We start from the raw sequence: 22,667 nt of genomic DNA, 5'->3' as shown, positions 1-22,667 counted from the left end.
ACATCAAATGGAATAAAGGAGAATTAAAATTAAATAATTAAAGTCTCTGGAAAGCAATTTTCAAACATGTAATAAATTCAGGAAGAAAATCTAAATGCATGCTAAATTGATGAATAAGTGGGTAAGGATCACGACAAAACCACACAATTAAACACAATATAAACTATAAAATAGTGGTTTATCAAGAAAATATCGCCATCCGGTTCATCCACCTGCAGAATCATGTATTGGTGATTCGGACATTTGTGCTTCCACGAGAATTTATCGTCGCAAGTAAAGCACAACCCCTTTTCCCGTCGCAGTTGAATTTCTGTTGCCGACAATTTCTTCACTGGTGGCAGAGAATTGTGAGGCAACAAAGAGAGATTGAATGAGAGAGACAAATACACAAAAACAACAGAGACATTATTAAAGCATACATATACCAATCAAGTATATATCATTCCTACTATAACAATTACTTCTTGGGAGCAAGCCTAGACTTGATTTTCTCAATCTCCTTGGTAACAACCTGGAATGCCTTGGTCAACACGTTATCCGGTACCGGTGGGGTGGCAGCAAACAAAGACAGAGGAGTAGACTGTGTTCCAGGCAATTGGCTGTTGAAGGCTGAAATAACTGCAGCAGGTTCACTGGCATTGTTCTTCTGGAAATGAACCAACCCTTTTGGGAAGACAAAGATCTCACCCTTGTAGATGGTCTTTGATATGAGAACATTGGATGTTGTTATGAACCCAACATCAAGTTGACCTTCAAGAACAAACACAATCTCAGTGGCACGTGGGTGTGTGTGGGGTGGGTTGAGTCCACCTGGGGCATAGTCAATGCGTGACAAAGACACACCAAGTGTGTTCAATCCTGGGATCTTTTCAACATTGGCTCCTGTTACAATGGAACCGAAGGTTGTGTTTGCTGCCACACCTGGTTTTGCTAATATGTTTGATGAGAAATCAGATGCATTCACTTTTGCAGTGTCTTTACACGTGAATCCATTCACCTTAACACCTGTTTTTTCATTCACACACTACCCATGTCAACCAGCCAATGATTTTTGAGATCTGGGCTATGCTTAATTTACTTAAAAAGATTAACTTTTTTTATGTTGTGTTAACAAAGAAACCTTAATTAGTAGTAATATGCAAGTGGGTGCACCATATTATGAAAAAGGAAGCAATATTAAAGTAGTTGGTAGGCCTAATAGTGAGTTAGTTGGAGTTAATTGAAAGAAAACCAAAGGATCAAATATAATGATTATTATGTTGTTGTTGTTCCAGACACACATATCACATGAGAATAGAAACATCAAAGGAGAAGAGATAGATAGAGAAATATAAGATATACCAGATGCAATGTCTGCAACACAGAGGTCTTGAAGAGCATCAGGATCTGATGCTGAGGTTGAGGCTAAAACCAGAGCAAAAGTCACCGCTAACGCTGACCCTATGAACTTCATGGTTAACTATGAACCCAAGAATGAGGAAACAAATTTGGGTGGGATGAAAGAAAACAAAAAAGAGAAGAAGAAAATGTGTATTGCTTTAAATGCTTTGGGCAAGTTGGAATAAGTTAATGAGGTTTTCAGTATTTATATAGAAAGGCACAAAGGTGAGAAGAAGACTTAGAACAGAGACAAAAGGATGATCATGAGTTGAATTTCAATACTGAATGAGTTTGGAATTAAAGCATGCAATATGCCAATTCTTAAAGCATTCCAATCAATTAGCATTGCTTTCAATTCCCCTTCATTCTAAACAAACAAACTAACGAAGTAACAAATATACTGCCATGGAAAATTTCATAACTTTTGAGAGCATAAGATATGAACAAACCTGAAAGCAAGCTGCATCAACTAATGCAAAGAGAGAGATTGAGAGCCAGGCATTGAGTCCCGAAGGGAACGGTCTTCCCCTTCAAGCAGCGAACCCGATGAGGAGGAACCCGGCAGGTATTAGCCGGAACGCCGACACAAAGAACAGGCCTGTCCTTGGAATCACCTCCTTCATAGCCACCATTGCAGTTCCCCAGAAGAAGAACGGTGATACCAGCACTGTCAATTCCCAAAGCCCTTCCGCAAGGCACTTCAATGATTCACCTTCTTCAATCCACACACAAGATAACTTTAGTTAAACAGATTTCTTTTGTTGCTGACAGTTATTAGTTAGTAGTGTGGTCCGTTACTGACATTTGCAGACTTACAGTTAGTTATTAGTTAGTTAGGGAAATTGTTACTAGTTTATTTTGGGTACAGACTGATACCTTGTTCCTTATTGTTCTCCGAAGATAACGATACGGTGCCATTTTGTCCCTGTTCTTCATTGGCAAAGGGTGCAACGCACTCGACGTCTTGGCCGGTGCCGACGCAATCTACGGCAGAAGAAGGAGGGGGATCTTGGAAGTCGAGCTGTTGTTGTTCGGTGCCGGTGGGAGTGCAGGAGACGGTGAATGGAACCGAGCTGCGCGACGGTGCTTTCAAAGCTGAAACAGTAGCTACACGATGGTCGAACAGAGCTGCGCGATACCGACGGTGGCTTCGAAGCTCGTTTCGGCGACGGCGGCGGGAGATGGACGGAGGTGAAGGAGTGAGATCGATGACGGAGAGAGGAAGGAGGAGTTCGAGGGTGATGGGAGGGATGGATTCGCGTTTGCCGTTGTGTGGAGCTAAGGTTGCTAGGTTGGGTAATTGGCTAGGGCATCCCAGCAAAACGATGGCGTCTTGTGTGCAATGCAGAGACGCAGAGACAGATGAGAGAGATTCAGGAGCAGAGAGAGACCGAGGTAGAGGATAGGAAGAGGAGAGAAGAAGATGAAGAAGACTGAAACCTTTAGAGATGTGAACGGGAAGGTTTCTGAACCTTAGATGAAAAACAATTTTAGTTTTTTGTTTTTTAATATGTTTAACATAGACGATTTTAATTTTTTGTTTTTTTAATATGTTTTTGTTTTGTTGTTTCAATTATTTGAAATTATAAAATTAGGATTAATTGAATTTTAAAATTTGATTAATTTAAAAGGGTATTTATGTATAATCAAATAAAAAAAGGATGTTTAAATCTTTTTATAAAATTAAATAAATAAATATTTTTTATTTTTATTTAATTAAAATAATGTTTTAGTAAAAGAGGTGATATACTATATATTTAAAAAAAAAATAAATGCTGACGTGAAAACTAAATTCTACATATTTTATTATTATTTGTCTATATTTTAAACGTATCAGTACAAATGAATTTATTATCGTACCGTAGCAAACATCTTTAAATTTTTACAAACACAAACTGAAATTGCCGTTAGATATAACGCAAGGGACTTGGGGACCACGAAACAGTCGCGCGTGACCTGTCTTTGTCTTTCTCTCTCTGCCGCCAGCACCTTCTACCTCTCTAAAGCTAAAGAGGCAGCTGAAATATCAGTATAGCACAGTGAAATTCAACTTCGCACCCTTCCTAGCCAATGTGCCATTGTTTGCAGTCAATACGACCCTGTTTCACTACTCCTATGACCCGCACTCCTAAGCCTTTCCAGTACTACGTTGTGGTCCATGAAACCTCCTGCCGCCACGTGTCAACAATGGTTGCTCGCGTCCCTTTCGGGTTTGGTAGTGCCCGGCCCATCCCCTTGCCACCTTTTGGGTCCTCTTCTCGGATGAGTAAATGCAATGCGCCGTGAACAGTTTGAAATGTGAGAAAGAAGGTAACTAGGAAAAAGGAAAAGTAACTTCTCATTTCCATCATTGCAAAAGAAAACAAACAGCAAAAGGGTACCTTACCCTGGCTGTGCCATGGAAATTTTAGCTCTCTAGCTATTTACTATTCTTGTGCCAATCCCTAATCTGCACCTACCATCACCTATTACCACCCATTTTTATATCCTATCCACCACCTAGCGACTTTAGTAGTGACCCATTCCTGATATTTTTTCCTCTTTTATATGTAAAAAATAAGGACAAAACGAAATAGAGATATATAATTATTATATATGGTTTTTTTTTTGGGCTTCAATTATTGTATATGGTTAGTCACCAAAAGCAAATTATTATATATGGTTTGATAAAAAGTTGGCCAAAAAATTTGATTATAGATTTATTTTTGGTGTTGTCCTCAAAGATAGGAACGTGGAGTGTTGTACTAGAGGATAGTGGCCTCATCTTAATATATATTTAATTTTTTTAATATATATTTTCTTCTAATAACTAATTCTAGGATATAATTATCATGATTGTTTATAAAAATATAAAACAAAAAAAACCACGTCGCTAAGATGCCAAGTGCGTCTGTATTGGTAACGATATGGTCATAATCCTCAACTTAAATTATTTGTAAGAATAAAAACTATAAAAATGAGACATAAACATTTAATTAAGATAAATATTTTTTGTATTAATTTTTATGTAATTTTTTGTGTATTTTTTATGATATAGAAATATGTTTTATTTTATCTTATTTGATTTTTTCTCATTTATTTTTGGGTAAAGTATTAAATTGATATTCTATATTTGAACATAATTCTGTTTTGATCTTTAAGATTTAAAGTATTCTATTTGAATATAAAAATATTTTATTTAGCATCAATTTAGTTCTACTGAAGTCAAAATTAAATAATTAACGAAATATCCTACATAACAACAGTACAAGAACAAAATCTATAATCTGGATAACAAGTACAAGCTCTAAAGACACAAAATCAACAGTTGATACATCAATACATTTATTTATTATTTTTCTTTTAATATAAATAAAATATTTTTTTATAAAACTAAAAAGAATAACAAATAAATGTATTAAATCATCAACGGTTAATTTTGTGCCTCTAGAGCTTGTATTTGTTCTCCAAATTATCGATTTTATTATTGTACTGTTGTTATGTAAAACATTACGCTAATTATTTAAATTTGACCTTACTGTAGAACTAAATTAATATTAAATATTTTTTTTAATTCAAATAAAGCACTTTAAAAACTAAAATAGAATTATGCCCAAAATAAACTTTACCCTTTATTTTTTTTCTATAAAAACTAAAAAGCGCCACAGTATTACTATTTCCCAATTCTCATTGACTTGGTTAAACAAACAAGAATAGCAAATAATATTTTATATTTAAATTTTTTTATTAATTAAATTTAACTAAATTAATTTAATATAATAAAATTTAATTATAATTAATATTATTTTAAGTCTTATTTTTAATTTAGTTAAATTTAATTTAAAAAAATAGACGTATAATATTACTATTAGCTAACATGTCCGATGATTGATTAATCTTTGTCTTATTACAGCTGGAAAAAAAAATCTCCAATAAGGTGGCACCACAATTTTCCACCCACGTTATCATCAATCCCACCCTTTGTTCATTCCCTCCCTCGATGTTCGTGTCTTTCCCTTCAAAAGAAAAAAAGTCTTCTCCCCAGAAAAACAAAAAGGTGTTTTTCCAAACCACTTCCTTTTCCTTCCTCAAAGCCCTGTCTTCAATCTCGTCACTTATTCTTAGTTCTTGATTCTTCAATAATCTTCACCGTCACTCTTCAAATTCCATCTCTTCCTTCTTCTCTTCCATCTCACTGATACGGGAATCAATTAAATGTAGTCAGAAATCAAGGTTAAAAAAGAAAAAAAAAATTCTAGTTAACAAAACATGGCTTTTCGCGACCACCAACCACACGAAATTACTTTTCAGTCCTTCACGGACGAGCAACATTTAAATCACAACAGAGACATGCAGAGGATGCTAACTCTCTCCGGCGCCGGCGATGGAGGACCGGCTCCGACGTGGCTGAACAACGTCCGGCAGCAGAATTTCCTGCACCTTCAGCCGAACGCGTCGTCGGCACGAAACGACGACGTTCGAGACATGATGGCGGCGGAAGCTACGTCAGCGGAGAAGAGCATGGATCATCGGAAGAACTACCTCCAGCAGCAGCGGACGATGACGGAAAGTAACAACTGCGACTCAGAGGATGCGGCGGAGTACAAGGCGGACATCCTAGGACACCCGCTATACGAGCAGCTGCTGTCGGCGCACGTGTCGTGTCTGAGGATCGCGACGCCCGTTGACCAGCTACCGAGAATCGACGCTCAGTTGCAGCAGTCGCAGCGCGTGGTGGAGAAGTACTCTGCGCATGGGAATAATGGTGCTCTCGATGAGAAGGAGCTTGATAACTTCATGGTTTGTCTCTTTCCTCAACTTATTCTCAAAGTGGAAAAGTCTAGGACCAGCAATTTTATTGAATTTTGGCCAGTATGTAACTAGTAGAAAAAGGTGAATTATTAAATAAAATCTCACACTAATTTTACATCATTAAATCATTATTGATAATTAATTAATGGCTAACAATCACAAAAATTACTGGTCCCTGATATTGCTCTTCTCAAAATTATCGTAGTACCTATTATCATGTTTTGGAATTTTTTTTAAATAAATTAAAAAATTATTATTTTGCAAAGTAAATTCAAATAATATTAAATATCAAAATCATTTTTTATTTGAGGTAGAAAAAGGGGATGACCATGGTCAAAATCGGATAAAAACGCTTATTCGATATATTTATATTAATTTTTAATGATAAAATTTTACATTAGCAAATTATATTTAGTAAAATTAGTTTAATTTAATTTAATTAATTTTAAAATTAGTAAATTATATTAATAATTATTAATTAGTTATTTAATATTATTTAAAATTCAAATTATAATTTATTATTTATCATTATTTAATTTAAACTCAATAAAAATATTAAAATTAAATATGAGATATAATATCAATTAAAATTCAAAACAGGAAAATGGCGAGTATGGATGTTTTTTCTTGTTTGTGCATTTGTGGTTTGTTTTTATATTTTTGAAAACTCAAAAAGTCTTCCTTTCCAACTTTCTTTCACTTCTCTGTTAGCTTGCCTCCGTCCCCGTGTCCCGCTTTGCTGCTCGAAGCTACAACATCCTCATCATGTGCTGCCACTTGTTGGCCAGCCCTCTTCCTATTTATTCTCCTATTCTCTGTTTACTTTTTTAGGTTGAGTTATGGTCTAGTTCTTTATCTTTTTTATAATTTGGCAAATACTTTTTTATATAATTTGATAAATATTAAATTTATTTAATTTAAAAAAATTCGTTTAAATATTATTATTATTATAAAAGAAACTGTTACAATAAAAAATCAAGTGATTAAATACTAAATAGAACTTTGTTAAAAAAATGCAAGGGAGATACAATTGTTATAATTAATGAATTTATTTTCATGCACTAAAATTTTTACATAAAACAACTAATGGTGAATAGACATATCAACAAAAATAATTAATTTTTAAATTATTAATTAAAAATTTATTTGAACATTTAAAGTTATTGAATAACAGTATAAAATTTGTTAGATTATTAATGTATTAAATTAAAATATAATATTATATACATATTAAAATTAATTATTAAATTAATTATTTTTATATAATATATATTAAAATATAAAATATACATTAAAAATCAGTTAAATAACATATATTTATATAAAAAATATATGGTGCTTATTTTTTTTTATGTACACATATGACCCTTTTTCTTTTAACTCAAATGTTCGATTTAGTTTCATTCATAGGTACGTCAGTACGTGAATGAATTATATTGATTACTCAGATTTTAATTAGTCAAAATAGTTATATAACTAACGTGATTAGCATAACTCACGCTTATTATCTATATGATTATTTTAACCCATTAAAATGAAGGGACTAAAAATTATTCATGCATGTAACTAAGTTATTAAGTTGATTCTTATTATCTTTATGATTAATAATAGAATCACATTTTCCCTCTTAAATGACAATTATTAGAGAAAAAATGTAAATAAGACAATTATTATAAAAGAGATACAAGACTATTAAATTAAAATTAGGAGATAAAGATGGAGAAATATAGATTAAATTAAGTCTTTGTATTATATTTCGTATAAAATATGCTGGATTGAGTATGTCTTAATACTATGTATAATTTACGATATATGAAAATTGAAGAATACATTTAAAATTTGAAAAGTTAAAAAAAAATATTTTTGAGAAAGAATATTATTAAAGTTTTAGTCTCCGTTCTTTAAAATTTTCAGTCCATTGTGATTTTATTTTGTGGAGATACCGAAAAAATTAAAACTTTATGTCCTAGGATTGAAATTTTAGTTCTGCATTATTAACATAATATTGAGTTTTAGATCCTTATAAATACTATTTTATGGTAGATTGAATAATTAATTTTCATATCATATTTTATCTTCTTTATTTTCATTAGTTGAGTAAATGGACAAAAATATAAATAAAAATTTTAAAATAGATACAAATATACATTAAAATTTATAAATATCAAGTATATTTAAAAAAAAAATTATGAACAAAAATACACACTAAATATTTAAAAATATCAAATTTCTTACTAACGGCATGATATTTTTACTCATTGAAAATAAATTTTGAGGCGTATTTTAATATTTACGAACTGTTTACATATATTTTTATCTCGATAATATTAGAAAAACAAAAAAAATTACTTCAAATGATTAAATTTATCTTATTTAATATTTATTAATTATAAACTAAATAAAATAAGTTTACACTATTTTGGACGGATTTTTTATTTTTGTTTTTCTAACATTATTGTTTTTGTTCATTCTAATCTCTTTTATGTATATTTTTATCCATTTTATTGTACTTGTTTTAACTTGCTTTTGTAAGAGTTGCAACTACTTTGAGTTAGTGAGTTTGATTCAAGATCTGTATGCGTGTCAGCGTGTGTTCCTTTAATTTGCTTGATTTTAGTCATTTTCATGTTATTAGAGCTGGACTGTCAGGGTCTAACAATTATTTTGCAACAAAACTAAAATTAAAATAAAATGTGAAGAAACTAAATTGAAAATCATATATAATTTATTGAAAGAAAAAAAATTCAAGGGTTGGGAGGTTTTATGGTGGGTGGGTGGCAATTGCCCTTTCTGCCTAATGATGCTGCCCCTACTGTGTTGGGCTGTTGGTATATAATAGTAGTAGTCAGTTTTATTTTGATTGAACGAATTTAAATTTTAATTCAGACTTCTGCGATAGATTGAGTTGAGGTATATCGTGAATAGCCAAAAAAAAAAAACAACATTTTGATTTTACAAATTTGCCTATGCTTCCCCAATGTCTTTTCTTCCATTCTTTGCTTTGGTGGCTTTTACATTGTCAGAAATGTCAAATTAATTTTGTGGATTTTGTCTTCTTTAATGTGCTAAAAACTTGCACCTTCGTGATATCCGGATTTTATGGAGTTTGTCGTTTGTCGTTTGAACTTTCTGAAGAAAAAAACAGGAGGGCCATTGTACTGCTCATTAGAGCAGAGAACAGTTACGTGATTGTTTGTTTGTTAGGTAGAGAATTGACTCGAAGAGAGAGAGTTGATGATAGACTCCTCCATACTACATGAGTTTTTCCTTTGAGAATCTTTGGGTTAATGTTAGTCATAATCATATATAATATAATACAATTAATCTTTCCACTTGATGGATGAATAAGCATTTTGTATTTTTTATTTTTAGCCGAAACTTAATTTGGTTGGTTCATTTTCATGAAATCTTGTAGAATATGTTCTTAAATATTACTTGAAGCTGTGCCGTGTGTAGATTAGTTTTCACAACACCTCTTGTACGTTCCTATTTTGCTTTGGGAGTAAGGACAATAATAATGAAGCTATGGGACCTAAGTCATTCTATACCATCATCAGCTGGTTGGTTATCATGCATTAGTTAGTGGACGGCAGTTGGCGAATCCATTTAATGTAGAAATCAATACAAGTTCAAAAATACTATATTTACACTAAATATATATGTGTTTGATTTAGCTTTTTCAAATTGGATTTGAGTTTAATTTTGATCAAAATTAAATTTGTTTTCACATGATTTATATTTGAATACTTTGATTCAAAATAATTATAATTGATAAAATATTACTTAAATAATAATAACCAAAATTATTTTTAGATGTGAAATTACCAAAATAAATTTTATAATACAAAATTTTAAATTAAAACATATTATATAAAATATTACCTTAAATATTATATACATATTATAATAAATTACACATAATATTAGATCATAATTGGGAATGTCTAATAATTATAAATTATAGTAATAAAAGACAAACAAATTTATAGAACTAAACTATAATAATTGGAGTGAACTAGTGTTCGACTAATTTTAAAATAAAAAAGAAAATTTTCAGTACAAAAATTATTTAATAAGCAAAATTATGGTAGAAGAAAGAAATTTACCTTGATTGTTTAAGATGAGAAAAATGAGTGTGTGGAAAGAGTGAGGAAGGATAGTTGAGAAATAAAATGAGGATGATGTGTAGAAAAGATGAGGTAGGAGTAGGAAAGTGAAAAGAGTAGTTCAAAAATAAAATAAAGATGATCGTGTATGTAGAGAAAGAAAAAGGTGAAAAAAGATAGTTGAGAGAATAAATTTTGCAATCAAATTTTGAATTGTAATAATTGAAAGTAAAAGCTACAAATATTACTTCAAGTAAGCGTACTTTCGAGGTAAAAATTATGTTGAAAAAAAATTATCCGAACAAGTTTGGTCCAACGTTCATGACGTTTAAAGGTGCGTTCATGTTTCTGAACACTAAAATCAATTACCAATATATTTATGTATAAATATATGTGTGATTTAATTTATTTTTAATGTGTATTTATGTTTTAATATGTATTTTATACTAATAACCAACTTTAGTGACTGATTTTGGTAGATTCGTTCATTCTTAGCATTCATCTAAAATTTAATTATGACCCTTTAATTATGATTCATCTAAGACTTAATTATGACCCCTTAATTATGACCCCTTTTGAGATTTTTATGCAATTTATCTCTTTCAACATATTTGTTATTTTAAAAATTTGACGTATTTAATATATTTAAATTTAATTGATATTTGATTTAAATATAGAATAATATTAAATTTTTACTAAAATTTATTATTTCTAATTAATATTTACACAATTTTAAATAATAAATACTAAATTCTAAATATTAAATTTTAAATTCAAAATTCTAATAATATATAAATAAGATGTAGGCTCAAAAATGTTCTCCCTAATATTTTTCTTGAATATATAGTAAGTTATTAATGTTCCAAAATTTTAAAATTATTAGAATAGAAGAAGTCTCATCGTTTTTTAAACCTCTTTTTTAATTTATATTTTGATACATATTTCTTTTGCCATAATATTAACTGAAATAATAGAATATGTTGGGATGTTTGTATCTCTTATATGAATTTTTTAAGGAGAAAAAAGGCAGTAACAAGGCATGAAAATATCTTTTTAATATTTTATTTTATTAATGCTTGTGTTTGCATGCTGATATCGTCTAGCATATGAATTTTTGCATCTTTCGGATTTTACGTGTTCACCTGATGAGTGCTTTGTTTTCTCCTGTTTAAATAATTAGTTCCCATAATAATTGTCTTGGTTATATATAATTCTATTAAGTTCCTATGAAGCATTTGTTCAGTTTGGCCCTTACCTTTGTTTGTACTTTGTAGACACATTACGTTCTATTGCTTTGCGCTTTTAAAGAACAATTGCAACAACATGTCCGTGTCCATGCCATGGAAGCAGTGATGGCTTGTTGGGAGCTGGAGCAGTCTCTACAAAGCTTGACGGGTAAGTCCTTTACTACAAAAATCTTCTTTTGATTATGGTTATTATTGCTCAATGTTGTTATTGTTCAAGAAAGCTTTCTCTTTACCTTGCATATATTAAACAGAGTCTAAAATTGACCCAATTCAAGTAAAACACATTAAACTCCCAAATTACTCACCTATATCTTAATATTAAAATAACTATCTGAATATCTAGTGCACTGAACATTCGATATATCCATTATTCACATTGATTAATATTTTCATTATCTACTTGTACTTTTCCAAAAAATTTTCAATCCAAAACTCATCAACTCACTATGCATTTAATGTGATTGTACTGAATTATGAGTTGAAACTATTACCAACCCCAACGAGTGCAAACAACAAAAATCTTCGGTAAAAAAGTTGCAAGTAATGTATATGTCTGTGAATAAGTTATAATGGTTATATTTAAGTTGTACATGAGCTTCAATTCTTAGCAAAAAACTGGAAAGTAGTGAAGAACCACCGGTCTATTGTGTTTGTATTGTCAACATTATGCACACATACACTACACATCAAAAGGGTTAATGTCTTAATGATAATTACTAATAATAAAGTGTGATGCATAAAGGTGTATCTCCCGGAGAAGGGACAGGTACGACGATGTCGGACGACGAAGACGATCAGGCGGCAGAGAGCAATGGCAACTTGTACGAAGGATGTTTAGATGGCGCTGATAGTCTCAGCTTTGGCCCTCTTGTTCCAACTGAAACTGAAAGATCTCTAATGGAGCGTGTTCGCCAGGAGCTAAAGCACGAGCTAAAACAGGTATTTTTAACAACATAATTACAAATTAAATCTGGATTCTGGGTGGTGGCGTATATGTGGCATGCAAGTTTTCTTTCTTGTTTCTGATAAATTACAAAGGATCTAAACGCCCACTAATAAGTGGAGTGGAGTACATAGAGAACTAAATCAATACAAACAAGAAGGTAAATTAAACTAACTTAATAAAACCAAGCTACTAGAAAGAAGTATTTGACACACGAAAAATCACTTACTAAATCTGCATTATGTATTAATTTATTTTTAATATATATTTTATAAAAATGATTAATTTAGTAGATGTTTATTTTATACACGTATATAATAATATGATTGTATCTGTATTATAGGGACAAATTAATGAAATAACGAGTGAATGACAGACATAATCAGTAGTTGAATGGATCCAATTGAAATAATTTAAGTGGTGCTGTGAATCAGGGTTACAAGGATAAAATTGTTGACATAAGAGAAGAAATTCTGCGAAAGAGAAGAGCCGGGAAGCTTCCTGGGGATACCACCTCTCTCTTAAAAGCTTGGTGGCAATCTCATTCTAAATGGCCCTATCCAACGGTATGTTCTTACTCACACACATGCATTAACTACATATGCCCTTAGCTTGTGGGGGCCACCATACATATTCTCAAGTTTCTAATAAACATTTAAATTTCTTAGTTTGAAGGATAAACCATCAATAGTAGGATATAATATTGAATGGTGTATATATATATACTATGAGCAATGCTAGGGAGAATGATTTTTATGATCGTTAACCATCAACAAGTCATTAACGATGATTTGTTGGTGTGAAGTTGGTGTGAGATTTTATCCAATGGCTCACCTTTCTTTATTAATTACATGCTGGCCAAAATTCAATAAAACTGCTGCCCCTAAACTTTTTCATATACTATTGTTATTGAACTCGACTTGACTCAGTCAGTTCGACTATATACTATTGTTATTGAACTCGACTTGACTCAGTCAGTTCGACTGAAAATTCGATCGTCCAATCACCTGACCGAGTTGAGTCATTTGTTCAACCGCTTAAGCATTGGACCAATAAAAATTGATTTGATTTGGATAAATTTTGAAAACGTTTCATTTCACTTTATCCCTCTCGTATTCTAAGGCTGATCACTTATGATCACAATTATTAAAAAATGATTAATTTTTTTGTACTGATAATTAATCCCATCATACCATTATATTACCGAATTACTGATTTAATCGATAGATCACAAATTCAACTGATGGATCACTAATTAACTTAATTAATTCGGTCATAACTAAATAAGAATATAAAATTATGAAAATAAAATTAAAATAAAAAATTAAAGTACATATCTTCATATACATATTAATAATAATCAAGTATCTATTCTTAGATATAACTAATAGTGCAAAAAAAGACAATAAACTAGTCATTAGTATTTTCTGAATTTAACTGAACAAGAACAACTAAAAGATAACACAATCGATAAATCAAATCTAAAGGGTGATTTTAAAGTCGACATCTATATTTTCATAGGACAAATTTGGAGTTTGACCAATATTTTTCTCATTTTGATTTACATCTATATCTTTCAAAGCATTGTTACTCAGATCCATCATTATTTTGATAATCTTCCAAATTTAATTGATCTAGATTTGTGTATTTTTTATAAATTAATATAAAAAATAATTCATAATAGCAACTAATAATTAAATGTTCAAACAATTCAAAAACATATCAAGATCATCTCAAGTTGGTTGAATAGACATATTTACCAAATCATTTCGTAGAGCATCAATCTCTTTAGAAATTAAAAACCGTGGTGAATCTTCTAATATCCAATCCAAGTGGTCATCAAATGCATTGACACAAATTAGATCATAGCTTTCCTTTCTCATTTGGTTCCTATGTTATCAATTTATCTAGTCACTAAACTAAAGATTAAAATTTAATGAACAGGTAGTTTTTAAAAGTGCTATACATATCAAAGTAGGTAAATATTTGATGACTATACGGATTGGATATTGAAAGATTTACCACCATTTTTAACGTCTAAAGATGTTGATGCTTTACAAAATGATTTAGCAAAGATGTCCATTTAACTAACTTTATATAATCTTAATATGTTTTTCAATTATTCTTCGAACATTTTACTTGTTTGTTGCTATTATGAATTATTGTTGATATTAATTTGTAAAAAATACACAAATTTAGATCAATTAAATTTGGAAAATGATTAAGATAATGATTGATTGAGTAACAATGCTATGGAAGATATAAACACAAATCAAAATGAAAAAAATATTGGTCAAACTCTAAATTTGTCCTACGAAAATATAGATGTCGACTTTGATATCACTCTTTGAATTTGATTTATCAATTGTTATTTTTTGCTTGTTCTTGTTCTTTTAAATTGAGAAAGTATATTGTCCTATTAACTAGTTTATTGTCTCTTTTTGTATCATTAATTATGTCTAAAAATTGATACTTAATCATTATTAATTTATTTATGAAAATATGCATTTTAACTTTTGATACTTGATTATTATTAATATATTAATGAAAACATGCATTTTAACTTTTGATTTTAATTTTATTTTTATAATTTTATATTTTTATTTAATTATGATTGAGTTAATCGAGTGAACTAATGATCCAGTGATATATATGATTGGGTTAATTATCGGTTTGGTTCTAATAACTATGATATATACTTTACCTTGAATCCGAATTAAATATAAATATCTACTTAGTTTAAAATAAGTTTTAGCGGAAAGTATATTAATTACCCAAAGCTTATTAGATAATAGAAAATATATGTCCACATTAAAATCAGTCATCCGATCAGATAATGTATTTACGTATAAATATATATCGTATAATTTATTTTTAATGTGTATTTTATATTTTAATATTTATTTTATATATAATTATTTTAGTAGCTGTTTTTTTATATGCATAATGATTATTAAATAATTTTTGCTTCTGCTATGTTAAGTTATTCAGGATCAACTAGTAGTCAAGTTATTTCATTTTTAAAATTGTTACCTTTTTCTAAAAAAATAAGATATATATTTCTTCTTTGAAAAGTTTGTTCAAATGTTTCAAAAAATATTTTTTAATATTTAATTTATTTTAATTTTATCTTTAATATTTTAAATTGGTTTTTATTCTATCCTTTCCATTAATTTTTTTTTTGTAGCCTATACGTGATTAATATATTTTTATTAAATTTTGAAATTTTTTTAAAATTTAGGGATTAAAAGAAAATAAGTGAAAGGAAATAGTAAATATATATGATAAGAAGAGTTAATGAATATAATTTTGCACAATAATCTAACTTGTTCTAAACGAAGATATTTTTAATTAATTAATGTGGTAATTAATTTTTGATAGTTATTTTAGATAGGAGGTAATAATAAAAGAAAGAGGAGATATACCCACACATATGTTGTGGGAGTTTTGTCAATGTTTGATGAGCTTGATGATAGGTGTTATATAAATGAGTGCCGTTATTTTTCAGGAAGAAGACAAGGCGAGGCTGGTGCAGGAAACAGGCTTGCAATTAAAGCAGATAAATAACTGGTTCATAAATCAGAGGAAAAGGAATTGGCATACTAATCCTTCGTCGTCTACTGGCGCCAAAAGCAAGCGCAAGAATACTAATAATAATAGGTGGGTTATTAGAAGAATTATTGCTTAGCTGGTTCTTGTTTTGTTCCATATCATGTTTTATTCTCTGCAACTTTTATAGGTGCTAATGAGTAGTGTTGTTGGGACTTTTTGGATACTAGCGGTGGTGCAGGTGAAACAAATAACCAGAGCTTCATGTGATTGGACACTGCTTTTTCATCAACAGTGAAAAGAAATTAAAGGAGTCAATATCATGCTCAATTCTATCTCTAACCACTTTGTTGACTTTCCGATTTCTAAAACTAAAATAATAATGATAATTCCATTCTTAATAACAAAAATTGTGAGACAGATTAATCCCTAAGGCTAATATCTCTTGTTCTTATCGTGGTTGAGAATTGAATTATTGTTATTTTATTTTTATTAGAAATCGGATTGTCTATTGAAAAATAGTTAGAAGAGACCAAGTTGACTGTTTATTAGAAAAGAAGGGTACAATAAGGAAAAGTTATTCTGATACACTCTTAGAAATAGTAACACTTACTTCAAGGGGGAAAAAATGTATTATTGTTGTATATGAGGCTGCTGGTTGATACGTGACATAGATGCAGGTTAAATATTTTCGATTTAATGGTATTTATGAAGGCATGCTGATACATATATGTTTATCATGCATTACAGTGAAAATGTTTGGCAAAGGAATAACATAATCATTGAATGTACTTCAAAGTTTAATGCTTGATTAGTTAGTTTAGTTTTCTTCGTGTTACTCGAGAAATTTGCGCCTTTCGATAAGGAAAATATGTGGGAGTTTGACCAGGGATTGATCGAGTTCATCAGAATGTTCCTTTTTTATGAAATGAGTGAGTGTTTTTGGATCGAGTCAATCGAACATATGGACCGACACATGCTGCTGCATAATCGAATGAGTGGGTGGTTTGATAGCTTACCTTTTAGATCGTAACTTGCTCTGATGACCTAGTAAAGTTAGTTTTTTACTAGATTTTTAATTTAGAAAGATAAAATAAAGCATGTTTCAAGTTTATTAGGGGTCAAATAAAAAATCAAAAAAATACTTTGAGATTATATAGAAAAATTCAATAAAATCTGTTTAAAAATACAAAATTTTTTAACTGAAGTAATGATACTCGGATTAGTTAATGGCCTTAAAAAATGGCCGTTCTCTCAATCCATATCTAAGCGACATCCGACTTCTTTGTACAAAGTATAAGAGCGGGCAGAAAAGTAGATCAACATGGAGGAATATTCCCGACTAAGAGAGTCTCTCCCGAGGCTCAGCCTGCCCTACCCACCTCGGAAAAAGGAGAAAGAAGCTAAGAAAAAAGAAGAGTACAACTTGAAAAAATCTTGATGATATCATAATTACACCCCACTCTGAGTCTCTCTTGTAGACGTCTACAGGAAGATATGCCACACTGAGAAGCTTCCACCTCCTCGCCAAATCAAACACAAAAGACAGAAAGACAGACAGAATATTGTGAGTACCACAAGCTTGATGGACATTCTACCGATGTCTGTTATGATTTAAAGAATGTCATAAAAAAGTTGGTCATAAAAGGTCGGCTAGACAGATATTTTGCTGAAAGGTCAGACGACCAGAGAAAAAAGAAAAGAGATGAAGATGGGGTCGGCAAGAATGCCCTCCACAAACTCCTGAATGACACATACATGTGATTAATGGGAGGTTTGTGGGAGGAGGAATCTCAAAATCCTCCGAAAAGGGCATCTTAAAGATGTTTACTAAGTCGGAGAAGATAACTAAACTCCCGACTTACCAACCATCTTGTTCACCAAAGAAGATGCTCAACGAGTAACACCTGACCACGATGACTTAGTGGTAATAACAATAATCTTTGCTAATGCAAATCTCTATTGAACTTTGGTGGATCAAGGGAGTTCGGCGGACATATTGTTTAAACCTGCTTTTGACAAACTTGGGTTAGAAGAAAAGGATCTGAAGGCGTACCTAGACAACCTCTTCGGGCTAGGGGATACGCTGATCTAACCTCTTGGATTTATCTCCCTATACACCACCTTTGGAAAGGGCACAAAATCAAGGACGTTAAGTGTCTACTACATCGTGGTTGACGCCATGTCAACATACAATGCCCTGATAGGTCAGACAACTTTAAATCGACTAGCAGTAGCTGTCTCTACACTGCATTTGCGCATGAAATTTTCCACTGCAGAAGGAACTGCCATCATAAAGGGAGATCAAAAGTTGGTATAACACCCTATCACCCTAAGTCTTACCTCTAGCCATAAAGCAAAGAATAACAAAGCATCACGATAGTTCTAAAGCTCAATATCACAATATATAGTCAAGGATATAATACGCTAGAAGTCCAATGAAGATATAAAGCTCAAAGACGCAGAAAAAAGAGATACAAAAGCACGAAGTATTCACACATGATAAATAAATGCATACAATGTAAGAAAAGGATCATAGATACAAGATAATCAAAGTACACACACACACACACACACACACACACACACACACACACACACACACACACACACACACACACACACACACACACACACACACATATATAGTTCATACCCTGGCCGAAAACATAAAGTCCAGCCCAATAAGGATAAAGGCCCACTCGAAAGAGGTAGGCCTGTTCTGCTTGTCCGGCTCTGCTTATTTAAAATAAGTAACTGCCTCTACGAATCTCTCTAACTATTTTTATCTTTCCTGAAAGATAGATCCCAACAAACTCCTAAGATGAAGGGAACGGTTATCCATGAATAAAGGTGGAACTAGTTCAATAAAGGTGGTTATCAACTTTACTATAAATACATTGACACCTCTCAGGTATACTCACATTCTAATCTACTAAAATCCTACCTAAAGCCCTTGCTAACTTAAGCATCGGAGTCTCTTGTAGTTACCACCTCCCACCTCTTCACGAGGAGCTCGGACAGGCGGCACCTCGACATCAACAAGTTGGATGCTGACATACAAAGGGATCTGGACCTCACGTTCAGACCCAAATCAACATTTTAGGTAACCCTTGGAACATTGGCACCATTGCCGGAGACTTGGAGCTCAATCTTTGACAATGGTGGATGATCAACAAGATGGTCAGACAACTACTCGACATGAATACGATGCAAGCATATGAAAAAGAAGCTGGAATACAGTTTCTATGGATACCAAAAACTCTGTAAAAATTTCTCTCAATAAACAGAGGACATCAAATAGGGATGATGATATATATATATATATATATATATATATATAAAATCCTGTCTTAGAATTTGATGCTATTTGCACAAAGATGGATGGCATCCAGGAAGACAAGGCATAGAGTTACTGATTCTTACTTAATGAGAAAAATACCAAGGGAATTAGAAAGAAAAAAGGATAGGGTTTCTTCTTTAGCTTCGGGTTGCAGCTCTTTTGATGGTCTTCTTCTTCCTTCTTGATGGTGATTCATGTTGTTGATGTTTTCCTCCTTTCCTTCCTTGATCAATCGCCACTTTTTCTTCCTTTCTTTTCTTCGTGTGGTTTCCAGAGGAATTGAAAGGCTTGGCTCTACTATATATATCTATAGAAGATGGAGAAGGATGAGCTGGTGCGGCAAGGCTTCGTGGCTTCCTCCTTTTGTAAAACCACTTCACAACATTCATTGTATGAAGCGGTGACCATGATTTCCTTTGAAACACGTTCAGTTGCGAGAGGAGAAGAGAAGATGAGTTTAATCAAAATTCCCTTGGGCTTAGTTTAATTAAGGGAAGCTTGGTTCGGTTGAACCAGGACAAGGAAAAGAAAAATTGTGACTTTAAAAGGGAGAAAGGAAAAACCGGATTAATAGTTGGTAATGCATCTAAGTAATCCTCTACTAATTCATTACTTATGAATTATTAAGAGGTAGTTAATTTTGAAAGAAATAAATTAACTATAGCGGTAATTATCTAATTACCAAAACTCATCACTCGGAAGGACTAAAAAAGTTTTAGCGCTACGTATTTTAATTCTAATTCGCTATCTATGCTTCACACACACACACACACACACATATCTAAACTTATGCACGTCAACGAACATTGTAAAGAATGAGGAATCACATGCCTCGTAGGGGTAAAATGGTTACATTAAACATCGGTTCTGAGCTTAGCCAACCTTTGAGGCAGAAAGAACTTACAGAGGAACTTAGTGACCAAGTCCTCCCATGTGGCTGTCCTCTCCTTGTGCTGATTATCCAGCAACTGATTAGCCCGATCCCTTACAGCAAAAGGGAAGAGCAACAAACGATAAACTTCAGCCGGGACGCCATTTGTCTTGACAGTGTCACAAATTTGCAAGAAATTGGAGATAAACAAATTCAGATCCTCTTGCGGGCTTTCGCTGAATTGACAGTTTTGTTGCACTAGAGCGATAAGCTGGGGCTTCAATTAAAAATTGTTGGCATTGATAGTAGGTGTCACAATACTACTCCCAAAACTCTCTGAATTAGGAGTAGCAAAAGATCCAAGAGTCCTATGAGGTTGAGGGGCATTAGCATTGTGATTTGCATTCTCTACTATGTTGAATTCAAGCACTTCTTCTATTGCCACGTCAATTTCTTCTTCAACTCTTTGATTTCTAGCTTTTTTCCTCTGTCGCCAAAGAGTTCTTTCAATCTCAGGATCGTATTAAAGAGGTTCTTTATCCCTATTTTTCTGCATGTATAAAAACAACAAGAAAATCAAATTGGAACTGTTTTCATAGTGTGAAGGAAATTCCCAGGGGAAAATAAAACAGAAACAGCAAATAAACAAAAGCTAAAAAGGTCTAATCCAAGTAATCAATTGATTGGTAGTTTGTTAACCACAATTAATCTCTGGCAACAGTACCAAAAACTTAATGCGGATTTTTCTAACCACAAAACACCGGTAAGCGCAGGGGACATATCAAGTAATAAATCAGGTGAGTGAGTGTCGATCCCACGAGAATTAATGGATTAAGCATGCAATAGTCAACTGATTAATCTAGTCAAATAATCACAATTAGGGTTTTGAACACTTGAAACATAAACAGAAAGCAAACAAAAACAAACAGTGAGTGTTGAAAAGATTATATGATTAAGAAAGTTAAGTTTCAAAGATCTTAAATCTTGCGGATTAATACTTTTCACTTTCCACCATAATCATGCAAAGATACTTCTATGGCAAATCGTTGGTAATCAAACCCCAATCTCTTGGTGATTCTGTTTCTCTTTAACCTAATTAATCGCTAATCCATTAGTTAATTATTTAAGAAAAGAGTTACACACATTCACTGATTTATAAAGCCATACAACTCATAAGAATCTCCCCTAGTTGATTCGATATCACTTATCAAGTCTAGTTTCAAAACTTAAGATTTGTGAGAATTGATTTTTAAGCTAATTCAATTAATAAACTTTTCCAAGAGGTTAAGAGAATTCAAGTAAGAGAAGAATTGTTTTCCAATACATTCAAACCTTTTAGAATGAAGAACGAAAACCTTTTATTTAGAAGGAATCAATGCATAATTAAAGGTAGGAAAGCTATTATATTAAACCATGGAATCAACAGAACTCCTAACCTTAACCAAGGATAATTAGTTGCTCATGTTCTTCAGAGAAATCCTGAATTATTGAAAGTAAAAACTGCCGAAGAAGAGAAGAGGTTAGTGCCCTCTTCCCTTATATACTAACTGTAACAACCTAGTTTTTGAGTACGTGAGATCTTTTCTGAAGACACGGAGTTCTCCGGAAGATCAGTAAAGGGAACAACTCTGCTGTATCATCAAGCATCTCAATCCTCATTGTCATTATGTCATCGTTAAGCCAAAACCTTTTTTTGAGGCAAGCTCGACAACATAGTCGTGAAGAACCTAGTTTTTGAACCGTATCGGTTAGGGGCTTTTGATTCTGGTTTCTGTAAATAGTTTCAGTTTGACAAATTGGACTCGATTCATGAGAGAAGAGAGATAATAATATACTATTATCATTATTTTAGTACTAGAGTTGCTTAAATGATATTATAATGTTACCTGGTCTATTTTGGTTAAAAACAGGAGATCGGTTTGACCGTGGTTCACAGTTTACTGGTGCAGATGAGCACCAACACTCTCGGATGACTTTAGCAATGCTAATTGTAACACCCTAATTACCCTAAGCCTTACCACATGCCATAAAGAAAATGTTAATCAAAGGTTACGACAATTCTAATGCTTATACATAAATATATATAGAAGGAATAATAATTCTAGAAGCCTGATGAAGAAAATAAGCTTAAATACGGGATTACAAAGCGCGAACGTTCACACGAAGCTACAAGTGTAAGAGACAAGATCCACTATGTGAGATAACAAGATATATGTAGTTATATAAGAGTATAATAATCATAAGATACTAGCCACAGCCTGCGGAGTTTAGGCCAACTAGTTAAATACTAACATATAGAGTTTTGAAGGTAAAACAGCTTATACAAAATATCTCTCATAAGTAAGCCTATAAGACAAATAAAATACAAAAGTGAGAGTACTAATAAATCAAAAGACTCCAAATACATGAATAAAGGTCCTCCGCTCTGTCACCATCA

The 22,667-nt window shown here is 31.9% G+C and overlaps 2 protein-coding genes across 3 annotated transcripts; one reads left to right on the top strand and one right to left on the bottom strand.

Moving 5' to 3' along the window:
* Nucleotides 1-348: 348 nt before the first annotated feature.
* LOC112790562 (rhicadhesin receptor) lies at nucleotides 349-1,791 on the bottom strand. Its single transcript, XM_025833014.3, has 2 exons — nucleotides 1,342-1,791; nucleotides 349-1,005 (listed from the first exon to the last, which is right to left on the bottom strand). Exons 1-2 carry the CDS (start codon nucleotides 1,451-1,453, stop codon nucleotides 458-460), a joined length of 660 nt encoding a protein of 219 aa, XP_025688799.1. The 5' UTR covers nucleotides 1,454-1,791; the 3' UTR covers nucleotides 349-457.
* Nucleotides 1,792-5,236: 3,445 nt separating this feature from the next.
* Nucleotides 5,237-16,807, top strand: LOC112790561 (homeobox protein knotted-1-like 2). 2 transcript variants are annotated; one of them, XM_072233153.1, is made up of 6 exons: nucleotides 5,237-6,159; nucleotides 11,552-11,672; nucleotides 12,267-12,463; nucleotides 12,902-13,033; nucleotides 15,976-16,127; nucleotides 16,258-16,807. In XM_072233153.1, the coding sequence occupies exons 1-6, from the start codon at nucleotides 5,629-5,631 to the stop codon at nucleotides 16,259-16,261; spliced, it is 1,137 nt and encodes a 378-aa protein (XP_072089254.1). In that variant the 5' UTR covers nucleotides 5,237-5,628; the 3' UTR covers nucleotides 16,262-16,807. The 2 variants fall into 2 exon arrangements, with proteins under 2 accessions (XP_072089254.1, XP_025688798.1); XM_025833013.2 differs by having other exon boundaries at nucleotides 16,247-16,807.
* Nucleotides 16,808-22,667: the final 5,860 nt, after the last annotated feature.

Source organism: Arachis hypogaea, chromosome 3, assembly GCF_003086295.3.
Source record: "Arachis hypogaea cultivar Tifrunner chromosome 3, arahy.Tifrunner.gnm2.J5K5, whole genome shotgun sequence".
Taxonomy (NCBI): Eukaryota; Viridiplantae; Streptophyta; class Magnoliopsida; order Fabales; family Fabaceae; genus Arachis; species Arachis hypogaea.
The sequence above is the reverse complement of the archived record's forward strand: the minus strand, read 5'-3'. Positions and strand labels throughout refer to the sequence as shown.